This window comes from Helianthus annuus, chromosome 15 (genome assembly GCF_002127325.2).
Source record: "Helianthus annuus cultivar XRQ/B chromosome 15, HanXRQr2.0-SUNRISE, whole genome shotgun sequence".
Taxonomy (NCBI): Eukaryota; Viridiplantae; Streptophyta; class Magnoliopsida; order Asterales; family Asteraceae; genus Helianthus; species Helianthus annuus.
In genome coordinates this window covers 21,454,513-21,473,675 of record NC_035447.2, presented here as the reverse complement: position 1 = coordinate 21,473,675, position 19,163 = coordinate 21,454,513, and the positions used below count along the sequence as shown (strand labels likewise).

The window sequence follows — 19,163 nt, the reverse complement described above, 5'->3', positions numbered from 1 at the left end:
TTTTGTAGCTGCATTATTATGAGTCAAGTTCACGTACAAACAGCCTTATCGTACAAAACGTACGAAAGACATGCAAAAGCAAAAGCAAAGAAAAAAAAACGCGGTGGCATTTTCGTAATTATTTGCTCGTAGGATAATTATCAAAATTGCTCTACAAAACTTTTGGTAATTTTCAATTTGTGTTTGTTATTTGTTATTGGTATGACTTTTGATAATTATGAATTTATATTTGTTATTGATACAAATGATTTTGAATTGTATTAGTTATTGGTATGATCATTAGGTTTTATTACATGTTCTCCAAACTTGTAACTCACTTTTCTATTTCTACTATATTTTTATTTTATGATCCTTGCCACCAGTGGCGAAGCATGAGATTTCCGACCGGGAGGTCGAAAACGTATATACCAAAAATTTCTATAAAACCGGGGGGTCAAAAACGTATATACCAAAAAATTTATATACGAAAACTACATACTCTCCACTAACGAGCGAAAAGTTCAGAGGGTCGGTCGCCCCCACAAAGCTACGCCCTTGCTTGCCATATATTTAAAAAAATTAAAATAATACCGAGTATTAAATATTTATGTTACAATTTTACGAATTTTATCATTTTTATAGATAAACTCGTTTACACGGGTTACTATATAAGAAAATAGATCCGGTTGATCCAAATCAAGCCGACCCATACGTCATTCAGATATACCCCTCCCCTGGCTCAACCTCCTTGTGTCTCCGTCACATCTCCAACGCCGTTCTCTCTCTCTCTCTCTCTCTCTCATCATCTTGTCAACGACGATGACCAGTGGACCAGGACTCTTCTCCGATATCGGCAAGAAAGCCAAAGGTACCGTTTCAACTCCGATCTTCTACACTCCAAATTCTCTTATTATAACCTCCGTAATATGCATGCATACACCTTTAGATTCACTCTATGTTTTCATCTGTTGTTTGTATCTGTGTAGATCTGCTGACGAGAGACTACATATCGGATCCGAAGTTTTCTGTTTCAACCAGCAGTGTTTCCGGAGTTGTATGTATCGATTTCACTTGTTTTTGTTGTTATATGATGCTGTGAAATTGGAGTATGGATTTAAGGTGTTTGTTAGGGTTTTTAGTTGATGTTTGATGCGTTTGACTTTTGTTATGCTTGTGATCTGATTGAATGTTTTGATAGGATGTGGTTGTGATGGTTTTAGGATGATTGGCCAAAATAGCAAAGTTTTTAAGTGAAATTAGACATTAATTAGGCTGAAATGAGTTGCTAGTCCTGTTAACACTTGCCTTGAGTTTGATTTGTGCATCGCGTTAGCGGCACGTCTATGTATGACAAGATAAGCTTTATTAACGACCAGAAGCTGCGTTTCTCACATATGTTTTACGTATGAATCTATTTATCGAGTAAACCTTTATAATTTCTTCATTACTTAGGTTGTTTTTACTTGCAAACATTTTACGGAATATAATTTTGACCTAGAACTACGTGAGGTGTTTTTCTCGGGTGCATCTTATAGACAAAGCCTGTTACCAAGTGGCATATAGCTTTGCTTTGCGAAATTATGAAATGTATATCTATTTATAGGTTTATTGCTTCCTTTTTTTCATAGTGTTTTCATTTCGGTTTTCTTATTAGATATTGTTATAAATGTTCTTTCACTCGGTGCTCATTTGGGCTTTATCCCTTCATTAAAGTACACTTACAGTTTAGGTAATGTCATGTGAAGTATGAACTAAAGGATTGGTTAAAGATATTGAAGTAGAGTATGTAACTAGACAGAGATGGCCTTTCGTTAGCATATGGACCAACTTTAAGGTTGTGATGGGTATATGTTCGTTCAATTTAGTAATAGTGGCTCAGAAGATTGTTATGATCTCTTACGAAGAAGACTTGTCACTCGTTGAAAGAAGACTGACTTGCTAGTTATTAGTTACTACACGTTTATAATATCTCTACAAGAAAGAAAGTATACTTTAGCTCACAAAAGAAGTTAAGTTTTTAGTAACTAGTAAAGAGAACCACACTTTAGTGAACTCCTTGTAGATGTTCTTAGAAAATATGATGAGTACATGATCACATTAGTACATTACTCCACCAACACATGATCAGCAAAAGACTACATAAAATTAACCCCACTAACTTTGCTTTATTTTGAGGTAAAAATATAAATAAAATGACAAATCACTATGCACCATGTGGAGCTGTAAAAGGACCGTTTCACATAGTACCCCCGGGACTAATAGAGCCAACGATGTCCGCTTACCAAGGTCTTGAAAAAAAGCTAATCACATATTAACTTGACCAAACACTAACACAATTAGATGGTAGTATTGCCCTTTAAGTCTTAACACCAACCTCCATTCTTTTACCATGTTGAGATGATGAAGAAATTCGTTAAACTTGTCAGCAATCAATTATTTTGTGAATACACCTACAACTCGATGCTTAATGCCAATAAGATTCAGCTTGATATCATTATGCATTTTTTTCTAGTAAAACAATAATTCAGTTGGTCACCTCTCATGTTTAATTATTGCATGAAAAGTTGGATTTTGTGCTTTTTCTGACTGTTGTCTTAGTACATGAGAATAGAATAATTCATTGGTTGATGCAAGTTCTTCTATAATTGTACAAGCAAAGTGTTTTTTTAAGCTGCCAATCTGCCAGAGCTGTGATTTTGTACCTTGTTTATGTTGCCAAATATATAGTTGGTTGTCTTTTGAAAAGTCAAGAGATTTGTTCTAGTCCAACTGTCCAAGATTAAAAATGTACATGTAGATAAACAAGTATAATGATCTCTCATATGATCAACATCATGATAGTTTTTTTTTTTTTTTTTTTTCTGACCGGCTAATTCACACACCCTCTAATCCTACTCCTAAAAATACATATTGGATATTTGTCCACTACGGGACTTAAAACCTCAACCTCATTAGGAAGGACACCCCTTTCCATACACCCTAGTATAGTACTGCTAAGCTACAAGTCCTTTGGTCACGGTAATTAATTAACTTGCAATATATGTCTTTTTTATACAAACTGGCTTAGTTAATCATACTCTTCACGTATCTCAGATATTGCTAATTGCTTCTGAGTAATTCTTTTGTGAATTCTGCATATACCTAGTGATAATCTGCATATACTAATCCTTAGTCATCGTACTTGATTGTATGGGAAATATCAAGTTCAGTTAAATTAGTTAGATTAGACTACATACCCAGTGACAATCTGTATATACTAATTTCTGTTTATTAGTGTTGACTAACAAACTAGAATCCACATGTGGTGTTAAATCATCACTTCGAGTCATAAGTTTAACAATCTTACCAATATCAACCTCTTGATGCTTGCTTTAATACGTCTGTAGTTTACACACATGATTAGGCTGATCTTGTCTCTAAGAACCCTTTGGATGGGTCTTGTAGATATCTCAATTCAACTCACCATGTCCATGTATAAGTCTTTACATTCATTTCCCACAAGTTCCAGTATTTGCTAGGTGTAAGTGCTAGCTAGTATCAGCCACAGTTGTAAACTTTGCCATTGGGCTAAATGTTTAATCACGATTTAGAGTTAGTCGGCATCTGCTCTTATGACTCAACTGCTCTAAGTTCTTTGCTATTACAACATTTATGTACTAATTTGACACACACACACCCACACACATATGAACAGCTTTCATCATCATATTTAGCGTAGAATACCTTAACATACTTAAGTGTTAATGCTATGGGGTCTTCTGGTTTTGTTTACATATGCTGATATGCAGATTGCTACCCATTACATAGACATACTATTATGAGATGATTATATGCATATGCGTTACGGCAGCAACTAATGCCTTCAAATTTTGCTTTGTTTTGTATTATTATTATTATCTTCATTTTGCCAACGATGCACACACTTTTGCTTTTTTTTTTATTATGCTAATTAGTATCGTGTATTCCTGTTTATGATTTTATGTGGTTAAAAATACTTGTTGGATTCCCATTGCCCGAAACTTGATCTTATACTCAATTACTCACCCTAAAAACCAACTTGAAAGCTGAAATAATAAATACTCTACTACACTTGCAATGTTTTTAATTATTTAAAGTTTCTAATTACTTCCAAAATATTATTTAGTATATTCTTTTGAGATTATATAATATATTTATATTCAGTTTTTATATAGGTAAACAAGCAGGTATCACCTAATACCATGTCCGTCCCAAAACCGTGAAATTATTCTCATGCTTGGTCATATCAAAATACTCGTCTTTTGATTGTTTTGGGTTTTCCCGTGAGGTTCGAGTGTCTGAACCGTTCCCTAGTGGACTATCGCTATATTACTTACAGTATACTATTTCTGAATCCATGATTTTAGTAGGGAATAAAATTAGATCAAACTTCTGCATTAGTTATAGAGCAAAGTGATGGAAACATTTAAGTGTGAACGCTCAATGTCTTGTTGTCTCTAAGCTCAAGTAAGCTGTAAGCATATCTTATATTACTTCACATTGCAGACACTTACATCAACTGCAACAAAGAAAGGTGGCCTGTCATCAGGAGATGTGGGAGCAGTGTACAAATACAAGAATACATTAATTGACGTCAAGTTCGACACAGAATCAAACGTATGTTTCTCCCTACCGTTTTATAACTTCTCTATCATGTATGACGTGCCCCTTCTAATCCCACCCTTTTATAACAGATTGCTACAACGTTAACATTCACCGATCTCGTGCCTTCAACAAAGACCGTTGCCTCATTCAAACTCCCCGATCTCAAATCCGGCAAGGTACATATTTCACAATTCACATTACTTTTGTATATATTTTGAATTTGTTTATTCATTCATTTTCTTTTGGGTGCAATAATGTGTGTTATTAATATTGTGTAGGTTGAGGTTCAATACTTTCATTACCATGCTTCTTTGACATCAGCAGTTGCTTTAAGTGAAACCCCGACAGTCGATGTATCAGCTACAATAGGTACTCCGACTTTTGTTATTGGTGCCGAGGCTGGTTACGAGACATCTTCTGGTAAAATAACTAAGTACACTGCCGGCATCAGCATCAATAAACCCGATTCTTGTGCTTCTATTGTCTTGTAAGTAGTTTTATATCATTAACATAAGAGGAAATTACGTGGATGGTCCTGTGGTAAAGGTATATTGTGGTTGTGTTCTTTCTTTTCAGAAATTACAACCATGGTCCTGCATTTGTAACACGTTTAGTCCTTTTTAGTTAATAATTCAGTTAAATTAATGTGAATGGCCATTTTACTCTTATTTTGAAACGAAAAGAGTAAAATGCCATTTTCGTCCCTGGGGTTTGGCCAGTTTTGCGACTTTTGTCTAAAGGTTTGTTTTTCCGCATCTGTATCCAAAAGGTTTGAAATCTTGCCATTTTCATCTAGCTCGTTAATTCCATCCATTTTTCTCCGTCAAGTCAGGGGTATTTTCATCTTTTTTGTTAACTTAAAGGGCAATTTGGTCCTTTTCACTTTATATACAAGCATTTTGCAAAATGTACAAGTATTCAAAATATCTTTAACGAACAAAAAAGACGAAAATACCCCTGACTTAACTGAGAAAAATGGATGGAGTTAACTAGCCGGATGAAAATGGCAAGATTTCAAACCTTTTGGATCCAGATGCAGAAGTAACAAACCTTTGGACGCAAGTCGCAAAACTGGTCAAACCTCATGGACGAATATGACATTTTTTACTTGAAAGAAAATTTATAACTATCCGAACACACCCTTCATGTTACTGTTTTTATTATCTTTTTTAATTATAGAGGTATGGTCATTTAATACAAAGGACTAAAACAGCAATATTGCCTTGCCAGTCCACAGTGACCTATCCATGTAAATTACTTTTAAAATAATTAAGTTCAAGACTTCTACGAGTATTCTTTAACTAACATCTGTCGTAACATTTTAGGGGTGACAAAGGAGACAGTATACGCGCGTCATACATACACCATCTGGACGCATTGAAAAAAAGTGGTGCTGTAGGTGAGATTTCTAGAAGGTTCTCAACGAACGAAAACACGTTCACTGTTGGAGGCTCTTATGCAATTGATAGTCTCACATTGGTGAAAGCTAAGCTCAACAACCACGGGAAGCTTGGTGCACTGCTGCAACATGAGATTATTCCCAAATCGCTCGTCACCATGTCTACTGAGCTCGACACCCGAGCCTTGGATAGAACCCCAAAGTTCGGTTTGGCTCTTGCTCTCAAACCTTGATCACATGTTGATTTTTTGAAGTTTTTTAACCACGAGTTAGCCCTTTGAAGGGAGCATTAATCAATAAGTAGTCCCGTTATACATTGGGTTTTCGAGGTGAACTACTTGAACATTCTGGGCATTTTACGCCTATTCTTTGTGATTTTTTTTCGGAATTCGGTTCCAGGAATTGGTATGAATATTTTGTTGTTTGGGTTATATTTTGCATATGAGTCGTTTTATTGGTGGGTCGGTTTTAGGGCTGTCCAAAAAGCTCGCAGCTCGTTCGAAGCTCGCTCGGATTTAGCTCGGAAAAAGCTCGGCTCGATATGGCTCGGTTTGAAAGTGAGCCGAGCCGGCTCGGCTCGGTTGGAAAGTGAGCCTAGCTCGGCTCGGCTCGGCTCGTGACGAGCCAAATTGGCTCGCTTGGTAGCTCGGCTCGGCTTAGCTCGAATTATTTTGCTTATAATATATTTTATTTTTATATACATATAATATATTACAAAAAAAGTGATTATTATTTACAAATATTTAGGCTTGTAGTTTGATATCTATGACATATTTAAATGTTGATTGTCGTGCTAATGAACAAATATTGTATTTACTTGAAATATAAAACTTATTTTGCGTTGTTGAACGTGATTTTGGCTTGTAATGTATTAGGTTGAACTTATTTTGAATATGTTCTTTTGAAGTATTAAATAATATTTTAGAATACTGAATTTTGAGAGCTATATATTAATTTTTATTTTTAAATCGAGCCAAACCAAGCCGAGCCGAGCCAGCTCGGTTTAAAACCAAGCCGAGCCCGAGCTTAGATTTTCAGCTTGGTTTCAAATCTGAGCCGAGCCGAGCCAGCTCGGTTTATAATCGAGCCGAGCCCGAGCTTGCCCTAGCTCGGCTCGGCTCGGCTCATGAACAGCCCTAGTCGGTTTGTGTATGGGTCAAAACTGATCTGTCGGTTACTTATGATGGTTAACAAAAATAGCCACAGTTTTTCTTTTCTAAGATTTCATAAATTTTTTTTTAACTCTTGATAATTAAATTTCCTAAATCTATACTATATAATAAAAGAAACCATGTTTGGGACACATGGCGATCTATGGGGCGTTCTTAATTATTTTTCTAAATATTTATTATTGAAATTCAATTATTGATAATATTAAATTTAAAATTTAAAATTTATAGAAGAGATTTTAATGATAAAAACAAAGATAACTGATAATAATATATTAATTATTATAATCATATATTAGTTATTAAAATCTAAAAAAATATAATAGCGTTTTAAATATTTATAAAGATAAAGATTTTATTTAATTGGTAGTTTGAGTAAATTGCCATTTTAGTTCCTGAGTTTTTTTTCCAAATTGCCATTTTAGTCCAAATAGTTTTTTTTCTCCTCTGGGTCCTTGACTTTTCCTTTCTTTTTCCATTTTGATCAAATTGTCTAACATAGTCTTGAAAGCAGGTTATAATCAGGGGTATTTTTGGCATTAAACTATTATGAGGTTTATAAATTATGTTGTAAACTACCACTGGTTATCACTACACAACAGTTATGCCAAAAATACCCCTGGTTATAATCAGATTTTTAGACTGAGTTAGGCAATGCGATCAAAATGGCAAGAAAATGGAAAAGTCAAGGACCCGGAGGAGAAAAAAAAACTATTTGGACTAAAATGGAAATTTGAAACAAACCTCAGGGACTAAAATGGCAATTTACTCTTGGTAGTTGCAATTGTTTTTATATTTTGATGATAAGGACAAGGATAACTGATAATCACATACTAAAATGAAAATATTTATTTTAATCAACTGTTTCGTTAAAATGATTTATTCAATACATGTAGGACATATATATTTTTTATACATGTGGTATATTTAGAATCCTACTTCTAACAAAGGATCTCATTATCCCGTTTTGCACTCCAATGAAATCTTACTATACTAGTAAATAAAAATTTTTCTGGGACACATATCACTTTCTCATACCTCTTGCTATTTATTTTTAATTTATTTTATTTCCTATTAAAATAATAATTTAGAAACTTATCTCCTTTGTTAAAAAATAATATTACAAAAAAGAATTATTAAAAATATAAATAGTGAAAAGATAATTATCATCAACAATATGAATCTTTTAAAAAGAATTACAAGATTAATAATGACGTTATATTATTTTAGTTTAAAAAATATATCTAAAATCAATTTGTAGCATTAATTTAAATTTAAATTTAAATTAATTAGAAAAACACAATCACACAAATTTAATTTATATCATATAATTCTAACATATTCTTTGTATCTAGGTTAATTAATAACACAGTTTTTAGCATATAATTCTAATATATTTTTTTAACGGCTAAATTTTTGCCATCAATGGGATTTGAACCCTCACTATGAGGCAAAGTCTTATTCTAACACCTTAATACTACTAGGCCAAAGGTCCTTTGGTGATTCTAATATATTCTATTGTATTTTTTTTTCTTTTAGTTAGGGTATAATTCTAAAGTAGTCTAAAACTAGCTAATACTACACTGTCACATCAAATCTATCTATAAACGTTTGTTTTTTATTATGATCATATTAAATAATAATAATAATTCTAAACAAAAATTAGATAAGAATAAATCTTTGTTTTTCTATAAATAATTTGTAACAAGAATTTAGATAAGGATAAATGTTTGTTTTTATTATGAGTAGATATATATACTTTGGAGTTCGGTGATTGAAATTATGGTAAATTAGGAATCAAATGTTCCTGTTTGATATATACTTAATAATTGCATTATTGTTTATTATTTATTATATAAAGTTACATTTATACAAAATAAAAAAACAAAGTAAAATGTTATAATAAGTAAATATTACTTCAATGTTCATTTTTAAAAGATAAATCTTGACGACTATTTGTGTTAACATATGACATTATATTTAATCCAACACGTGCAATATACGAGTTTTTTAAAGATATATATTTTTTATATTTATTATATAAAATTACATTCATGCAACCCGTGTAATACACGAGGTTCTAACCTAGTTATAAAATAATCAAAAGTTGTTTTCACTCCATCTTTATTTTTTATTTTTTTAATGCAAGTGATAAATAATCAAATAATTGTTGTTATTTACAAATTACACGCTACTTGTTAATAAAAAAAGTGTAACGTTTAGCTCGTGTCTAATTATTTTATTAAATTGACATGTTTCATTTAAAATATACACCCAAATCTGCACCCACAGATTCTGTATTCATCTAAAATGTTGGAGAAGTTTGATAGTTTGCTACAAAACATATAAAAAATAAGTGATACGTTAAAAAAATAATAATAAACGACAGATAGTTATTTAAAAAATAAAGTCGACTAATAGTTTTATAACCCTTACCAACTTCGGGGTCCTCCGAAACGTTGAGCCACGCTCGAGCCAACGTGTATTCCTTGTCTTTCGTCCAAACAAGGTAACTTCCCTTACGATGAGGAGTGTTCGTTTCCTTTTTTTGTGCGACCTTCTACCGCGTTTAGATGTTTCGCGATCAGGCTCGGGTTGCGTCTCCGGCACCGTATCCACTTCGGGTTCGGCTTGTTCTTGGGGTGGTTGCGAACCGCCCGGTTGGGCAACGCCGTAAGGGCTTGGAAAAAAAGGATTGGAGCCGCTAAGGTAAGCCTCGTAAGATAACAAAGTCGGATCCATCTCTTGAAAGTTAAAGTTTTGTTGCGCTTGGGTGGTATTTGGGCGATATGTGTTTGGGTTCCCGGGTCTTGACGGAACACCGAACGGGGGTCGGAAGGGATGCATGGTAAATAATTTTATAAAAGTTTGAAGGAATAGAGAGAGGTAGAGAGAAAGTATCTAATTATATAAAATTTGGGTGAAAGTGAGGTATTTTATAGGGATAAAGAGGGATTTTAATTAAAATTGAAAATTAAATTTATTATTCTTTTACCGTTTGACAACAGTCCTTTTTTGAAAGATGTGCACATTCAAGCGTTTTTTAAACAACGCTGGGGAGGTTTTTTTTGAAAAAAAAAACGCCAGAAAACGCCTAGGGGGCGTTGTTGGACGTGTTTGGCGGAGAATCACACCGGATTTTACACCACTACGGGTGGTCTTAGCATCAAATTGATCCTGAAATTTGATGGATATAGTATCATTTGATGTCGATATTTTTCGATACTAATACCAAAATTCTCTCTCTAAAATAGCTATATCCATAGTTTTTCTTCTCCAAGATTTCATGATTTCTATACTAAGTTTTCCTCAATTATGAAATATTATAAAAAATCAAAAGTCGTTTTCACTCCATCTTTAATTCTATATATTCATTCAATTTTAAACTAAAACTTACACATAATCAAATATTCATTGTTAATCACACGTTAACTTATTACCAAACATTTAAGACCTTATGCCACACAATATTCTCAGATCTCCTTCCATTCACTGACACTTCATGCCGAATCAAACCTAATTTTCAAACAAAACATTTAACAGAATACATTCAAATATTCCACAACAAAATCAACTTTACAACATCAATTTTCAAACAAAACAGTTAACAGAATACATTCAAATATTCCACAACAAAATCAACTTTACAACATCATTTCATACAAAATCAACTTTACAACAATTTAACTATTTATAACACAATAAAAAGTCAAAAAATATAATTTACTACATAATCCTTGTTTTCCATCTAGCCATACAGAACAATCAATTATAATTAACCGCATCTCTATGATTTTTTTTGAACGCTAACAAATCCTTTAAATGGGCTACTGGCGAAATTCACCATATTGGGATACACCCGTCATTCGAACCGGGGAAAACCCCTCACCTAAGGCCGAAGCCCGTGAACACTTGCCCGAAAGCACGACAATACGACTAAATGCTGGGGGCAGAAATTGAACCTTGGTCACTAGGAACACCGGGTCTCTCCCTTACCACTCCACCACTAAATCATTCAGGGGCGTAGGTTAGTAGGTGCCCAGGGGTGCATCCGCCCCCTCCAATGTTTCGGTTAGAAGTGTATAATTTTCGATTTTTCATCGGAAAATTTTAAAATTATATAGGATCGCCCCTCCAATTATTTTGCCTAAATATTTATACAATATATAAATCAAAGTAAAGTTTGTTACCACTTTAAATCTTAAAGGCCGTCGGATTGAGTTGTAATTATTTGTCCAGGTTTCATTTATCTCGTACCATTATATATATAAGGTAGGGATCCTAAGAGAAGTCCACCCTATTTGAGAAACTTGAGAAGCATTCTTGACCACACATTTTTCCAAGCTTTTCGTAATATACACATATGTATAGTATAAAATTGACTATATACATATATGTATATTGTCAAATCTTGAATTATACACATATGTATATAGTCAATTTTAAACTATACATATGTGTATATTACGAAAAACTTAGGAAAAATGTGTGGTCCAGAATGCTTCTCAAGTTTCTCAATTAGCCTAGTGCTTCTCACGTGATCCTAACCTTATATATATATATATATATATATATATATATAGAGAGAGAGAGAGAGAGAGGTCGGTTATCATACAAATACCCTTATCGTACATTACGTACGCTACAATCTCAACCGTCCGATCATCTTCCCGCATTGAATTCGCATGTTGTTTTTTATAACAATTTCGCATGTTGGTTTTTTAACATGCGATTTCATCAAAATTACCATATGCGAAATTGTTACAAAAAAACAACATGCTATTTCATCAAAATTATCACATGCGAAATTAGTACAAAAAAACAACATGCGAATTGATCAAAAATTATCACATGCGAAATTGTTATAAAAAAAAAACAACATGCTATTTCATCAAAATTATCACATGCGAAATTGGTACAAAAAAACAACATGCGAATTCATCAAAAATTATCACATGCGAAATTGTTATAAAAGAAAACAACATGCGATTTTAAAATGCGGGAAGATGATCTGACGGCTGAGATTGAAGCGTACGTAATGTACGATAAGCAATATTGTACAATACTCTTTACCTATATATATATATATATATATATATATATATATATATATATATATATATATATATATATATAGGGGCTGGTTATCGTACAAATGCGCTTATCGTACATTACATACGCTACAATCTCAGCCGTCAGATCATCTTCCCGCATTGAAAATCGCATGTTGTTTTTTTGTAACAATTTCGCATGTTGGTTTTTTAACATGCGATTTCATCAAAATTACCACATGCGAAATTGTTACAAAAAACCAACATGTTATTTCATCAAAATTATCACATGCGAAATTGAATTATCACATGCGAAATTGTTACAAAAAAACAACCTGCTATTTCATTAAAATTATCACATGCGAAATTGAATTACCACATGCGAAATTGTTACAAAAAAACAACCTGCTATTTCATCAAAATTATCACATGCGAAATTGAATTACCACATGCGAAATTGTTACAAAAAAACAACCTGCTATTTCATCAAAATTATCACATGCGAAATTATTACAAAAAAAAAACAACATGCGATTTTCATTGCGGGAAGATGATCCGACGGCCGAGATTATAGCGTACGTAATGTACGATAAGGGAATTTGTACAGTACCCTTTACCTATATATATATATATAGATCTTTTGTTTGTTAAATAATATTTAATTTTTTTATATGTAAGAACGGGTTTCTTTGAGTGAACAGAATTTTTTTAGTTTTATTTGGAACTATTAGTATTTAGTATTTGACCCGACCCGACCCGAATCGAATAGCCGGCCTGACCCAAAACATAACGATAGGAAAAAAAATTTCGGATCCCATGACTTTACACCCCTCTCAAAACTTTTAGTCAAGCTCCGCCCCCAGTGAAATAATTAGCATAAGATCTTACATGATCCACTAATCTATTTATCATCTAATTACAACCACCTAAATCTCTCTCAACACATTCCATATTCATCCATTAATACACAAACAAACTCACTTGATTTGATGTCACCATAATCTTCATGTACAATTCAATTTCATATTGTACACTCTTTCACTACCTAAAACACTTCAATGATTTCTGTTCCATATTATTCACTAAACAACTTCCTTACATCAAAATCCACCAACCTAGGGTTTCCAAACTTCCCGTCACCGTCGCCGCTCAATTTCCGCCGGAATCTGACGTCATCCTCGACGGAATTAGCTCCGATTAAAGCGAACGAAGCTTCGAGAATGTCTTCCTTAAAAATCAATTCGGATGAATCTAGTGGTATGAAATGATGTGTGAATTGTTGTGGAATATTTGAATATATTCTGTTAACTGTTTTGTTTGAAAATTAGGTTTGATTCAGCATGAAGTGTCAGTGAATGGAAGGAGATCTGAGAATATTGTGTGGCATAAGTGTTCAGTGGAGAAAAGTGATAGGCAGGAGTTGCTGAAGCAGAAAGGTTGTGTGGTGTGGATTACTGGACTCAGTGGTTCAGGTTAGTTAAAAGTTGTTGAGAGTGATTATTTGTTTTTTAGATTTGAATGTTTGGCAGTTAGTTAATTGTTGGCTTAGTTTATAATGATCAAGCTATAGTAGTTGAAGTCGTTAGTTAGGGCACAAGATAAGCAAGGCGCATAGTATAATTATGTTATTTTTGGCTAGTTAAGGCTGGTTCCAGATGAGATCGGTATTGGTACCGTATCGCAAAATACTGAAACGGAAAGGAGTTCAAGTCTAAAAGGTATACCGTATCGATGATGGTCTGTTGGTACGGTATGGACGTATCACGTCTGGTATATCGTTGAAATACCGATACGATGACGGTTTTGAACGATATCGATACCGAAATCGTTAGAAAACAAATACCGGTATTTGGTGAGAAAATTTCGTCCATAGTTTTCTTAGATGTTTCAGACCTAGTCATACTTTTTTTTGCGGAATTTGCGCATGTGCGCCTTGATGGATGCAAGGCGTTATTGCTGCGCTGGATGCCTAGACGAATGCCTTTTGCGCCTTTGACTACTGTGGATCAAATAAAGTTATCATATATGCTTACCAATTGAATTATGCATCATTCAATGCCATTTATATGATTAACCAGCAAACAAAAAGTTTGAATTGTAATGTGATTCAGTTAAGAGAACATTGGCTTGTGCATTATGGCGCAATTTTAGCTGTTTCAGACCTGTTCATACTTCATACCGATTTTTATTTATTTATTTATTTGTAAAATTGGGCCGGAATTTGCGTTTGTCTGCCCTGATGGATGTAAGGAGCCTTTTGTGCCTTTGACTACTATGGATCAAATACAGTTATCATATATGCCTATTGAAGTATACATTCATTTAATCCCATTTATATGATTAACCAACTAACATAAGGTTTAATTATAAATGTGATTCAGGTAAGAGCACACTTGCTTGTGCATTAACACGCGGTTTGCATTCTCGAGGGAAGCTAACGTACGTCCTTGATGGTGATAATGTCAGGCATGGTCTTAACAGTGATCTTACGTTCCAACCAGAAGACCGTGTTGAGAATATAAGAAGAATCGGTGAGTTTAATTCTTCCATAGCTAATGCATAATTGTAAACTCGCGTTTGCTGTACTGATTGTATACTAATTATGGATTTGTAGGAGAAGTTGCAAAGTTGTTCTCTGATGCTGGAGTTATCTGCATTGCCAGTGTGATATCTCCCTACAGAAAAGATCGCGATGCTTATCGAGCCAAACTTCCAGAGGGAGATTTCATTGAGGTTAGTTCTATACTTCTATATGTATAAATTTGAGCTTTTCTTGATTATAAAAGGTTGCATTTCATAATTACTCACATGACGTTGTGATTGATAGGTTTTCATGGATATGCCTTTATGTGTTTGCGAGGCCAGGGATCCAAAGGGTTTATACAAGCTCGCGCGTGCTGGAAAGATTAAAGGTAATTTATGGTCAAGAATTACACTTATGTCTTGATTAGTTCTTTTTGGTAACCATGAGAACCCATTTTACTCACTGAGACCCCTCCAATACCCTGCTAACTAGGGCTACAAACGAACCGTACGTTCAGCGAACAGTTCGTGAACCGTTTGGCGGGAAGTTTGTTTGTTTAATAAATGAATGAACATGAACAATAAATTTCGTTCGTTTAGTTAAATGAACGAACATGAACAGAGGCTGCTTTCGTTCATTTATGTTCGTTAACGTTTGGTAACGTGTTCGTTTATGTTCGATAGTTTATTAGTGCTTTTAATTTTTATATTTTATTTAAATACTTCAATTCTGACAAATAAAATATTTAATAAGTCATTGTTTTACATATTCCGTTCATGAACGCTTGTTTGTGTTCATTTGTTTTCATGAACATTAGTTTGTGTCCGTTTGTGTTCATGAGCGTTCGTTACCTAAAATTAACAAACAAAAACAAACACAAACGAACATGAACACGTTCATTTCCTTAACGAATGTACACGAACATAAAATCTCATTCGTTAAGTGTTCATGAACACACAAACGGACATGAACGCATATATCTGTTTCTTTAATATAAACTGACGGGTTACGTTTATATCATCGTCTTGGCAGGTTTTACTGGGGTCGATGATCCATATGAGCCGCCCCTAAACTCTGAGGTATGCTGACCCGTAAGTTAGAATGTGTGCGCAATTTTAAATACCTTTGTGGTTTGAAAAGTTATAATAATTGAAACATGTGATTGATCAAGTATGCAATCTGGAATGTGCAGATAGTAATACAACAAGAAGGGGATGTGTGTCCTCCACCTGAGGTTATGGCTGAGAAAGTGATATCTTATCTGGATGCAAACGGGTATTTCGAGGCATGATCTTTGAAGCACCCTCTCATGTGTATGTATATGCTGCCAACACGGACTCTTAATAAACTGTTGTGTATCGAGGAAATTACTCGTTTCCTGGTTCCAATCTTAGTTAACCAATCGGTTAACTGCCGTTAGATATCATACCTTCGCCCCGTTGGGAGGGGAGGTGATTAATTATCATTGATTGTTGTGTATGACTAGATGGAAAATAAGAATTATGTAGTAAATTATATTTTTTGACTTTTTATTGTGTTATAATATATTCTTGTAGAAGCTTATGGGTTCTTTGTACCTTTAGCTTTAGCCAAAATAGAAAAAATTCAACTTTTTGTATATGACACATAATCAAATACCTAAAATCTGTTATACGAAAAATAAATACGATCAAAGTAAGAAATATAACATGAAAGATACAAAAACGATACATCTAGAAAGCAAAGGTTTTACTTTGACCGCATTTGTCTAGCGATAGCAGGCAACCATCTTTCCCCGCGAATCCTTTTCAACTCCGCAACTCTCTCTTCTTCTCTTTTGGCTTTTGCTTTTGCAGCTGCATCTCTTGCTTCCAACTTAGCCAAAAACCTTTCACGTGCTTTTTTTGCTGAACATATTATATCGTCCCCATCAACTACAACCGATTTCAGTTGCCGCCTAAACTGCCAAAAAAAAGATAAAAATCTCAACACAAAATTTAACAATTACATGCTATAAACAATACAAGCTGAGTACTCTTGAAGGCCATTTGTTTAGTGCAAGCTGCGTTTTACTTAATTTATTGGTTAGGAAGTACTAGTGGGGTCTAGTGAGTTTTCCGGTAACAGGTTCTCAAAGTTAAATAAAAAAACAAAAAAGGACAAGTTGAGGCTCACCTTTTTTGATTTCTCATCAACCTCCATGTTAGGAGCTATTCTTGGTCGCTTTAGTGGTCCTTGAAGTTCATCTGATACAGTAAAACCGAAAACATATATTTAAAAGTATACACAAAAAAAAAAGAAATCGGGATTTGGTTAGATGATGAGCTTACCAACTCGATCGAACAGTATGCCACGTGGGGCGTCTCTAAACAGTCTAATGCCACCTTCATTACTGATGGAATGGTTTTCTGCAACTTCTGTGGGTTCTTTTCTCACCACTTTTATGCTTTTCTCTAATATGTCATCCAATAACTTCTGTGCCTGTGGTCATTTGCAAACAATCATCATCGAATCAAGTAGGCTATAATATCAATTCACATAGGAGATGTTAGTTAAAGTGAGAACCAGGGCCGGCTCAACCATTTTAGTGGCCTAAGGCGAAGTAAAATCTTGTGGTCTTTTCCCAAAAAAATGTATGTGATTAAAAGTTAAACCTGAAGGGCCCAAGTGTAATTATTTGAAAGATTGTGTTAAAATTTAAAAACAAGAAAAAAAATGGTGAACCAGGGATTCAAACCCGGGTCTCACCAACATCCATACATACACAAAACCACTACACTACCAACCATCAATCTGTTGATAACCCACACCCTAAATCTTTTATAAATATACTGTGGTTTCATCAAATTGTGGATGCCCTATAGTTTTGGTGGCCCAAGGCCCAAGTCTCATTTGGCTTACCCTTGGGCCGGCCCTAGTGAGAACCCCTCGATAACTAGAAAGTGAAAGAAAAATCTTTGGTAGGGGTGACAATCGGTCAGGATCTGGCAATCTTAGCCCTATGCAAGATTGTAAAATCATGTCTGATACCCGTTGGGTTCACTGGCTTCCTTATGGATATCGGGTATATCCGTTTATGATCTTACGTTGATACCCACTGAGATTCCCATCGAAAGAAACCTGATATTAGGATCACCCAAAAACAAACTTGAAATAATTCTATATTTTATATAGCGGACTTTAAAATCCTGTTACTGTATTTTTAAGACAATGTAGTATATTACTATATTCGATTTCAATACCGGTAATCGAATGAGTATCACATAAAAAACCACAATCGTCTCTGACTCGCGAAAAAAAATTGATTATTTATATAAAAGAGGCATCAATTTATATAAAAGACGTGATAGATTAGTGATCTAATTGTAAGTGATGATAAAAAAATACCTTGATTTGGTAGAGTTTAATGTTCTTGGTGTCTGCTCGACTGGGAGAACCGCCGGAGGTTGTGGTCGTTCCGTTGGCCACCGTGGAGCTGTTTGATGGAGCGGTGGATGTGACGGAGTTTATGGCGGCTCTCCACTCAGCGTCGCCGTCTTCCTCCCCACTGCTGCTAGAATCGCCGCCCATTTCGGCGGAGCAGGGTTTTGGGTTTAGTGCTGTAGGTTTGGGCTTCGGTTCACGGTTGATTGAAAAAGATTTTATTTTCTCACACATTTTGTATATCATGCTTTTTTTTTTTTTTTTTTTTTTTTTTTTTTTTTTACTTTTAACGATGTTGGTTAGGTGTGGAGAAGCATAAAGGATGGCATAAAACGTCATGTGATAGCCTAATCAGCATGAGACGTTTTAATAAAAAGCACGAGTGGATAGGACTAGAGTTAGAAGGTGGCGTTTAGAGAAAAAAAAAACTAACCAATAGAAAACTAAACCTAACTCTACTCACCAATCATCAAGCTCCACGTCACCCACCGTCTCCCCCTCCACTCACCATCACCCCACACCATTGAGAAATCCTATGCCACCATCTCCACACCATTTAGGGTTGTGTGCCGGCGTTGGAGAAGCCCACGCCAGCCTTCCCCACACCCACACTGTGTGCTATACCTTTTTTACATTTCGTATCTCATGTTGTTTTAAAGAAATGTTTTTTTAATGTTTTTAAAAGAGATTTTATCAAAACTTTTCATTTTTTGCAATTTAACTTCATAAAATTTGATTTCTTTTTTTTCCTTTAACTCAAAACATTTCATCTTTTACAATTTAATCTCACAACATTTTTACTTTCAACTTTGGTCTCTTATGTTTTTAACATTTCACAAATTTACCTTTTACATTTCGTTCTACATTGTGCGAATTTACATGGCGTAACGTACGTGTGTGCTTCAAAGTTTTTACGTTTCGTTCTAAATTTTGCGAGCTAACACAATGCAATGTGCGTGTGTGATTCAACGTTTTTAGGTTTTATTTTTCCCGTTTGACAGGTCCGTCGTAACGCG

At 34.4% G+C, this 19,163-nt stretch overlaps 3 protein-coding genes across 3 annotated transcripts; 2 read left to right on the top strand and 1 right to left on the bottom strand.

Moving 5' to 3' along the window:
* The first annotated feature begins 672 nt into the window (after nt 1-672).
* LOC110911026 (mitochondrial outer membrane protein porin 2) lies at nt 673-6,434 on the top strand. The gene is made up of 6 exons (XM_022155589.2): nt 673-847; nt 966-1,033; nt 4,504-4,614; nt 4,692-4,778; nt 4,881-5,089; nt 5,928-6,434. Exons 1-6 carry the CDS (start codon nt 799-801, stop codon nt 6,232-6,234), a joined length of 831 nt encoding a protein of 276 aa, XP_022011281.1. The 5' UTR covers nt 673-798; the 3' UTR covers nt 6,235-6,434.
* Nucleotides 6,435-13,158: 6,724 nt separating this feature from the next.
* On the top strand, nt 13,159-16,303 carry LOC110911024 (adenylyl-sulfate kinase 3). Its single transcript, XM_022155587.2, has 7 exons — nt 13,159-13,478; nt 13,550-13,693; nt 14,603-14,752; nt 14,836-14,954; nt 15,049-15,133; nt 15,778-15,824; nt 15,938-16,303. Exons 1-7 carry the CDS (start codon nt 13,280-13,282, stop codon nt 16,034-16,036), a joined length of 843 nt encoding a protein of 280 aa, XP_022011279.1. The 5' UTR covers nt 13,159-13,279; the 3' UTR covers nt 16,037-16,303.
* Nucleotides 16,304-16,340: 37 nt separating this feature from the next.
* LOC110911025 lies at nt 16,341-18,387 on the bottom strand. Its single transcript, XM_022155588.2, has 4 exons — nt 18,112-18,387; nt 17,055-17,205; nt 16,900-16,970; nt 16,341-16,686 (listed from the first exon to the last, which is right to left on the bottom strand). Exons 1-4 carry the CDS (start codon nt 18,379-18,381, stop codon nt 16,474-16,476), a joined length of 705 nt encoding a protein of 234 aa, XP_022011280.2. The 5' UTR covers nt 18,382-18,387; the 3' UTR covers nt 16,341-16,473.
* Nucleotides 18,388-19,163: the final 776 nt, after the last annotated feature.